This window comes from Amphimedon queenslandica, unplaced genomic scaffold (assembly GCF_000090795.2).
Source record: "Amphimedon queenslandica unplaced genomic scaffold, v1.1 AMPQUscaffold_12724, whole genome shotgun sequence".
Taxonomy (NCBI): Eukaryota; Metazoa; Porifera; class Demospongiae; order Haplosclerida; family Niphatidae; genus Amphimedon; species Amphimedon queenslandica.
Window position 1 is genome coordinate 10,032 of NW_003547040.1, and position 10,046 is coordinate 20,077.

General features: G+C 37.3%; 1 protein-coding gene across 1 annotated transcript in view; it reads left to right on the top strand.

The window, feature by feature from the left end:
• The window catches only part of LOC105314629 (receptor-type tyrosine-protein phosphatase F-like), a 19,961-nt gene extending 10,025 nt beyond the window's left edge, over positions 1–9,936 (top strand). The window contains exons 11-13 of the mRNA XM_020003196.1: positions 8,722–8,931; positions 9,005–9,097; positions 9,527–9,936. Coding sequence (XP_019858755.1) covers positions 8,722–8,931; positions 9,005–9,097; positions 9,527–9,924 — 701 coding nt within the window. The 3' untranslated portion in view covers positions 9,925–9,936. The remainder of the gene's footprint in view (positions 1–8,721; positions 8,932–9,004; positions 9,098–9,526) is intronic.
• The last annotated feature ends 110 nt before the right edge of the window (positions 9,937–10,046 follow it).

Genomic DNA, 10,046 nt, shown 5'->3' on the forward strand with positions numbered 1-10,046 from the left:
TAGGACATACTGTATGCTGTAATTCAACCAGTTTACACAGTACACAGATGTAGCTATACTTTATTTTTTAATTTTACATGTACATGTATTCATCTCATACGTGCACATGTACGTAATGTGGAAGTAAACAATAGGCAGTTGCCAAAATTTAACTCATAACTTCCTTTAGTCACATGACTTTAATATTCCGTCATCTCAGGACTGTTTTCTTGTTTCTTTCTTTCCAGTTTTATTTCACTCTTGCGTATTTCCCCTCTATTTTTCTTGAAATGACAACCGAACTATCTTCCCCTGATCTCCTCAAACTGGAGGAACAGCTCACCTGTCTGATTTGTCTTGAGCACTTTACCAACCCTAAGATCCTACCCTGCCATCACTCATTCTGTGAGCACTGTCTGGAGGGATTATCTCGGGTTAAAAAGAATGGGACCTATTACATCTCTTGTCCCACTTGTCGTCGTAGTATAGAGCTACCAAAAGGAGGAGCAGGAGCTTTCCCTGTAGCATTCACTCTTAACAATCTTAAAGAGTTGTATAGTCAAATGAAGGAGGCAGCAGATTCTATTACTAGAGAGGCCACATGTAGTGATCATGGAAAGCCTTTAGAGTTCTTTTGTGATACTTGTGCTACAGTAATCTGTTCTCACTGTCCACTACGTAGTCACAAACATCACGAATATGACTTAATTGCTGACAGCTATACTAAACACTGTCAAAAGTTAAGAGAATGTATTGAAGGAAAGAAGGAAGCACTCAAGAAGGTCCTGTCTGCTCTAGCAAAAAGAGAGGATGAGATCAGAGAGAGAGAAAAAGAAGTCTTAGAAAAAATACATGAAATGGTAGAAGAAATGATGAATGTTCTTTGTCAGTCAGAGAGGAAACTGACTGAGCACGCAAAGAGGGTCACTGATGCTAAAGTGAAGGTGCTGTCAGAGCAAATGAAATCAGCAGAAATGAGTTTGAGTCTTCTGGAAGATTTTGAAGGTTATGTGGAACAGAGTCTGAAGACAGACAGTCCTCAACAAGTCCTGAGGTCTAAGAAACAGATGATGGAGCATACAAGTGAAGTTACTGCAGGGATCAATGTAAAGGAGTTACATCCAAAGGAAAAAGCTGACTTTGTATTGAGTAAAGATATCAAATCGCTACATCACATTGGAGATATTGTGACCTACTCATCTACTGCACTACAGCAGTGTAGAGTGAAAAAGATTGATCATATTACACATGCTGGCAAAGCAGTTTCATTTTCACTATCAATGGAGGCACCAGATTCATCTCTTTTGTCTGTTCCCCTATCTTCTCTGAGGTGTAGTCTAGTACCAGTTGGTAAAGGTGATCAATCCATTCACACTACAGTCACTACCACCAGCACTGATCCTGGAGTGTATAGGATACAGTGTAACCTTTCAACACGTGGTACTCATACAGTAAAAGTACAAGTATATGATGTACACCTTGAAGATACCTCACTAGTCATCCCATTCAATCCTTACCTTTACAGTATTACTCAAGTATGCACTGTAGCTGAGCTTAATGGTCCTTATGGAGTTTCTGTAAGTGGCAACCGTGTTATAATAACTGAGTGTAATGGTCACTGTGTAACAATACTGGATAGAGAAGGAAGAAAAGTGAAATCATTAGGAGGGGAAGGAGGAAGGAGTAATGTCAAATTTATTTATCCTCGTGGTGTAGCCATTACTCCAGACAAATTCATTCTTGTATCTGATAATCACAGGATTCAGAAGATAAGCATGGATGGATACCTTATAGCATCAGTTGGTAAGTATGGCAGTGAACCACTACAATTCAAATATCCTTCTGGTATAGTCATTTCTCCTATAACAGGACAGGCTTATATTGCTGAGTATGATAATCATCGTATACAAGTCTTGAATCCTGATCTAACCTTCTCTCATTTCTTTGGTAGTAAAGGATCAGCTAATGGACAGTTTCAGTCTCCATGTGGCATTGCTATTGACAGTCAAGGATTAGTGTATGTTGCTGATACTTTTAATCATCGCATTCAGAAGTTCTCTTCAGATAGAAAGTTTGTGGGTCAGTTTGGTACGTATGGATCTGGCCCTGGACAGCTTAATAAGCCATTAGATATAGCAATAGACACTGCAGCTACTGGTCTAGTGTATGTTAGTGAATGGGGCAATAATCGTATATCAGTCTTCACTAGTGATGGCGTGTTTGTTAGTAGGTTTGGAAGGGGAGGCAGTAATATTGATCAGTTTTATGGATTAACATTTGATAAAGATGGATTCTTGTATGTTTGTAATTTTAATAATAGCCGACTTATTGTGTATTAGATTTTCATTATTATTATAATTAGCTTTTTGATGGAAATAGTATTTAGTATTTTAATGAAAAAATAGTATTAGAAAGGGTTCGGAAGATGAGAAAGAGAATGTTTTTATGTATGGTAGACCGTCTAACTATTATTAAAGTTAAATAGCCTAATCTTCATTAAAGGAGGGTGTGGTCACAATGAAATAAAATGGCGGCTATCAGCAGCCTAAGCTCATTTGCAGCAAACGGTCAGCAAAATAAGCTATCCAAAAACTTCTCTAGCAGCAAGGAAGGTGATACACTACAGCAATAGCGGGGCTTGGGGCTGAGCCCCTTAATGTTTTACATTCTTCTAGTGTATTGATGTAATGATTATACATGTACCAAAAGGTGCTGTTGTGTATATTTTTTTGCAGTTGCCATACTTTTTATTATTGTTTTGAATATCATTATAAAACAAGACCTGGTATGCCTTCATTTTATGATTTTGCCACATTATTGAATTCATTTCACACCTGTTATCAACGTAGGAATGAGAGTACTGTAGTTTGCACAAATGCATTCAATACATAGTCATAATAGTTTTATTTTCATTTTATTCATGACTTTCTTGTACATGTGTACATGTACACTGTACTGTACATGCATGTATAGAATGTGAAATTTGGAAGCATAAGTAGTAAACAAACAACAGTTGCCTACATTTTACTTTTAACTTCCTTCAGTCACAAGACTTTGTCATCTTCAAAGCTTTTCTTACTTGCTGTTTCTTTCTGCTACTGCTCCAGTTATCTCATTCATTATATAAAGTAAACTGAAATTTACCTTTATTACTTGGCAGCTGTAAGTACTTACTACTATCAACCATACAATATTCCAAGAGGTCATCAGGGCTATCTTTCCCCACGCTACTCTCATTCGACTTCATTTTGACTTCTTAATTTTTTATTGTTTGTTCTTTGGTTCTTGCTCTATTTTTGTTTACGTCTTCTGACTTTAACTTTTCATTTTTTAGTGCTTGCTTTTACATGCAATATATTTTTTTTACTTTTTTGTCTTGAAATGGCAACCAAACCATCATCTTCTTCTCCTGGTCTCCTCAAACTGGAGGAACAGCTCACCTGTCCTGTGTGTTTTGACCACTATACCAGCCCTAAAATCCTACCCTGCCATCACTCCTTCTGTGAGCTCTGTCTGGAGGGATTACCTCTGGATAAGAAGAATGAGACCTATTACCTCTCTTGTCCCACTTGTCGTCATTGTACAGAGTTACCAGAAGAAGGAATAGGAGCCTTTCCTGTAGCATTCTACCTGAACAACCTCAAAGAGATGTACAGTCTAATGAAGAAGACAGCAGACTTATCAGATCCTCAAGAGGCCACATGTAGTGATCATGGAAAGCCTTTGGAGCTATTTTGTGAAACATGTGATAGAGTAATCTGTGTTACCTGCTTAGCTCATAATCACAAACATCATGAATATGACTTAATCACTGACAGTTATACTAAACACTGTCAAAAGTTAAGAGAATGTCTATCACCAGTTAAAGTAAAGAAGGAAGCACTCAAGAAGGTCCTGTCTGCTCTAGCAGAGAGAGAGGGTGAGATCAGAGAGAGAGGAGAAGGAGTCTTAGAAGAAATACATGGAATGATAGAGGAAATGAATGTTCTTCGTCAGTCAGAGAGGAAACTGACTGAGCAGGCAAAGAGGGTCACTGATGATAAACTAAAGGTGCTGTCAGAGCAAATGAAATCAGCAGAAATGAGTTTGAGTCTTCTGGAGGATATTGAAGATTATGTGGAACAGAGCCTGAAGACAAGCAGTCCTCAACAAGTCCTGAGGTCTAAGAAACAGATGATGGAGCGTATGAGTGAAGTTACTGCATGGATCAATGTGGAGGAGTTACATCCAAAGGAAAAAGCCGACTTTATATTGAGTAAAGATGTCAAATCACTGCATCACATTGGAGATATTATTTCAGGCACTCCTGCACTACAGCAGTGTAGAGTGAAGAAGATTGATGGTATTACGCTTGCTAGCAAAGCAGTTTCATTTTTACTATCAATGGAGTCACCAGATTCATCTCCTTTATCTATTCCCCTCTCTTCTTACAGGTGTAGTCTAGTACCAGTTGGTAAAGGTAGACCCATTCACACTACAGTCACTACCACAGGCACTGATCCTGGAGTGTATAGGATACAGTGTAACCCTTCAACACGTGGTACTCATACAGTAAAAGTACTAGTATATGATGTACACCTTGAGGATACCTTAATAGTCATCCCTTTCAATCCTTACCTTAATAGAATCACTCCAGTACGCACTGTAGCTGAGCTTAATGGTTCCTATGGAGTTACTGTATATGACAACCGTGTTATAGTAACTGAGTGCAATGGTCACTGTGTAACAATACTGGATAGAGAAGGAAAGAAAGTGAAATCATTAGGAGGGGAAGGAGGAAGTGGTAATGTCAAGTTTTCTTTTCCTAGTGGTATAGCCATTACTCCAGAAAAATTCTTTCTTGTATCTGATAGTAATCACAGGATCCAGAAGATAAGTATGGATGGATACCTTATAGCATCAGTTGGTAAGTATGGCAGTGGACCACTACAATTCAAGTATCCTTCTGGTATAGCCATTTCTCCTATAACAGGACAGGTTTATATTGCTGATAAATTTAATCATCGTATACAAGTCTTGAATCCTGATCTAACCTTCTCTCATTCATTTGGTAGTAAAGGATCAGCTAATGGACTGTTTATTTCTCCACATGACATTGCTATTGACAGTCAAGGATTAGTGTATGTTGCTGACTATGGTAATTATCGCATTCAGAGGTTCACTCCAAAGGGAAAGTTTGTGAGTCAGTTTGGTACTTATGGATCTGGTCCTGGACAGCTTAAAGAGCCAAAAGGTATAACAATAGACACTGCAGCTACTGGTCTAGTGTATGTTAGTGAATATGGCAATCATCGTATATCAGTCTTCACTAGTGATGGTGTGTTTGTTAGTAGCTTTGGAAGTAAAGGCAATAATATTGATCAGTTTATTTGTCCTAGTGGATTAACATTTGATAAAGATGGCTTCTTGCATGTTTGTGATTTTAATAATAAGCGACTTGTTATTTATTAGATTTTAAAAATTTTATTATGATGATGTAATTCGTGTTTGATTTATAAAAATACTCTACAACATTGTGGTCCAATGGTGACAGCTTTGATAATCAGTGTCACAATATTGCTGGGTGTGACAATGCATGCATGAGTATTCTCTATGAGATACATGTATATGCATGCATGTACTTGTATAACCAAAAGGTGCTGTCGGTTATATTTTTTATGCAACAGCGTTGAATTGACTTTACCTTTATTATTGTTATGAATATCATTTAAAACGAGATCACACCTTATTCATGTCATTTACATCATTTTATATTGCATTGTCGTCAAATTTTTGAATTTATCTCATGTGTCCTGTTATTAAAGTATAGAAAATGAGAGTAGTTGTGTTTGTGTACCTTATAGACGGTTGGCAATATGCCTGTAGACATAAGGTGTCTGAGTTGTAACTCCTAATACTAATATCTGCCTTCATTTGTGATGAAACAAAACCTAATTATTTAGTAATACTTTTACTTTAGACCTAACTATAGGACATACCGTATGCTGTAATTCAACCAGTTTACACAGTACACAGATGTAACTATACTTTATTTTTAATTTTTACATGTACACGTATTCATCTCATACGTGCACATGTATGTAATGTGGAAGTAAACAATAGGCAGTTGCCAAAATTTAACTCATAACTTCCTTTAGTCACATGACTTTAATATTCCATCATCTCAGGGCTGTTTTCTTGTTTCTTTCTTTCCAGTTTTATTTCACTCTTGCGTATTTCCCCTCTATTTTTCTTGAAATGACAACCGAACTATCTTCCCCTGATCTCCTCAAACTGGAGGAACAGCTCACCTGTCTGATTTGTCTTGAGCACTTTACCAACCCTAAGATCCTACCCTGCCATCACTCATTCTGTGAGCACTGTCTGGAGGGATTATCTCGGGTTAAAAAGAATGGGACCTATTACATCTCTTGTCCCACTTGTCGTCGTAGTATAGAGCTACCAAAAGGAGGAGCAGGAGCTTTCCCTGTAGCATTCACTCTTAACAATCTTAAAGAGTTTTATAGTCAAATGAAGGAGGCAGCAGATTCTATTACTAAAGAGGCTACATGCAGTGATCATGGAAAGCCTTTAGAGTTCTTTTGTGATACTTGTGCTACAGTAATCTGTTCTCACTGTCCACTACGTAGTCACAAACATCACGAATATGACTTAATTGCTGAGAGTTATATTAATCACTGTCAAAAGTTAAGAAAATGTATTGAAGGAAAGAAGGAAGCACTCAAGAAGGTCCTGTCTGCTCTAGCGAAAAGAGAGGATGAGATCAGAGAGAGAAAAGAAGGAGTCTTAGAAGAAATACATAAAATGGTAGAGGAAATGATGAATGTTCTTCGTCAGTCAAAGAGGAAACTGACTGAGCAGGCAAAGAGGGTCACTGATGCTAAACTAAAGGTGCTGTCAGATCAGGTTGAATCAGCAAAAGCTAGTTTGAGTCTTCTGGAGGATTTTGAAGGTTATGTGGAACAGAGTCTGAAGACAGACAGTCCTCAACAAGTCCTGAGGTCTAAGAAACAGATGATGGAGCATACGAGTGAGATTATTTCACAGATCAATGTAAAGGAGTTACATCCAAAGGAAAAAGCTGACTTTGTATTGAGTAAAGATATCAAATCGCTACATCACATTGGAGATATTGTGACCTACTCATCTACTGCACTACAGCAGTGTAGAGTGAAAAAGATTGATCATATTACACATGCTGGCAAAGCAGTTTCATTTTCACTATCAATGGAGGCACCAGATTCATCTCTTTTGTGTGTTCCCCTCTCTTCTCTGAGGTGTAGTCTAGTTCCAGTTGGTAAAGATGATCAACCCATTCACACTACAGTCACTACCACCAGCACTGATCCTGGAGTGTATAGGATACAGTGTAACCTTTCAACACGTGGTATTCATACAGTAAAAGTACAAGTATATGATGTACACCTTGAGGATACCTCACTAGTCATCCCTTTCAATCCTTACCTTTACAGTATTACTCAAGTATGCACTGTAGCTGAGCTTAATGGTCCTTATGGAGTTTCTGTAAGTGGCAACCGTGTTATAATAACTGAGTGTAATGGTCACTGTGTAACAATACTGGATAGAGAAGGAAGAAAAGTGAAATCATTAGGAGGGGAAGGAGGAAGGGGTAATGTCAAATTTATTTATCCTCGTGGTGTAGCCATTACTCCAGACAAATTTATTCTTGTATCTGATAATCACAGGATCCAGAAGATAAGCATTGATGGATACCTTATAGCATCAGTTGGTAAGGAGGGCAGTGGACCACTACAATTCAATGTTCCTGATGGTATAGCCATTTCTCCTATAACAGGACAGGTTTATATTGCTGATAAGTATAATCATCGTATACAAGTCTTGCATCCTGTTCTAACCTTCTCTCATTCATTTGGTAGTGAAGGATCAGCTAATGGACAGTTTCAGTATCCACATGACATTGCTATTGACAGTCAAGGATTAGTGTATGTTGCTGATACTTCCAATCATCGCATTCAGAAGTTCTCTCCAGATGGAAAGCTTGTTGGTCAGTTTGGTACTAAAGGATCTGGTCCTGGACAGCTTTATTATCCAAGTGGTATAACAATAGACACTGAAGCTACTGGTTTAGTGTATGTCAGTGACTGGGGCAACAATTGTATATCAGTCTTCACTAGTGATGGTGTGTTTTTTAGCAGGTTTGGAAGGGACGGTAGTAATCTTAATCAGTTTATATATCCTTATCAGTTAGCATTTAATAAAAATGGATTCTTGTATGTTTGTGATTTTAATAATGACCAACTTGTTGTTTATTAGTCTTTTACTTAATAGTTAAATTATGTCAATTATTGTTTATTATTTTTAAAAGTGGCGTATCATTGCCAAAAATGTTGGTTTTTGCTTACAATTGTTGATTATAATTAATGAGCCACACCCACATATTTTAAATGGAATTTTTCTCTGCAATAGATTCTTATGAACTTATTAATTGTAGTGCATCTACGTGTATGCAAAAATAGACATAGGTATACATGCAATATACCATCTGGTAATTTTAGAGGGGAGAAGTTTGGACCCCTGGTTATATATGACCCTCCATATGAACTTTACTGTATAAGTCAGTCTCTATATATAGTACAGCCTCATAAAGGACAGTTTTACTTGTCCCAATTTAGTCTTTTACAGGTGTGGCATATGTACATGCATGTACATGTGCTTTATTCTTTTATTATCTCTCCTTTTATCTCTCTCTCCCTTCCTCAGTTCCTGGTCCAGTAGTTGATGTGACATATACTCCATCATCCGATGGATCATCATTAAATGTCTCATTCAGTTCAACCAATCAACCTTACTCCAATGGAATGATAATGAACTATACAGTATCACTAGTACTGTATACTGGTAGGGACTCAATACAGAGCTCAACAGTCAATACTTCACTGGATAATGTAGTTGTAACCTTTACTGCATTAAGTGAGTTTGAAATTTAGATTTATTTGAATTTGAATTGTAATAATTACCATTTTATCATCTTTATTGTTATTAGGTAAATTTGTTCCATACAATGTTAGTATTGTGGCTTTTAACGAAATCGGAAGAGGCCAAGAAAGAACAGACATTGTATTCACTGCTGAAGGAGGTATAGAAGTACCATATAATGCTTTAATTTGGCAGAGTTTTATTTTGGCGATTGGCAGTTTGCAAGCAGGATCGCCAATATTAAAACCACCAATCATTAATGCTCATGCTCAGTAATGCACGTGTACACAAAAATCGCCAAATTAAAAACCGCCAATTACAATTTTACAGCAAAATCGCCAAAATAAAGCGCCACCAAAATAAAGCGTTATACGGTATTTTAAGTATTAAAAATATATATTACGACCACGAATAATATTATTTAAATAATTATAATTATTATTAAAATTACTTTGCTTTGTATTGTACTGTATCAAATATTTTATTTTACTTTTGTACAATCTAGTGTACTTTTCTTTTTTATTTATTTTTCATTCTTATTCTCTTTTCTTTTTGTTTCACCTCTCTCCCCCTCCCTCCCTCTCTCCAGCTCCCCCTAAGCCCACTATCACTGATGCGTTGCGTATCAACGGCTCCACAATGTTCGTCAAGTGGATCCTAATCCCTATCACTGAATCACATGGACACATAAGCCGGTACACAATAAGGTACTCTCCTAACTCAAGGAAGAGGCAGCAGCCTGGCAGTATCAGTGTTCCTGGTAATAGAGACAGTGTGTATATTAATGGATTGAGGGCTGGGTCTACTTACAGTGTTACTGTCTCTGCTAACACTGGAGGAGGAGAGGGGAACTCTAGTGACAGTTCATTCGTTGAACTACCACCTACTACAACTGGTCCAGGGGAAAGTAAGGAACCTACATGTACATGTACATGTGTACATATTAGGGTTCTGCCTATAAATAAATTAGAGGTGGTCGGAGACTAATATTGTTCCTTTTAAATTTATGTACAGCATACTAGTAGACTACAATATCATGCTTTATGTATGGCTATTAGTATTAATTGGATGGTTGGTCTAAGTGATGAACTGGTTGGTTCATTTGTTGA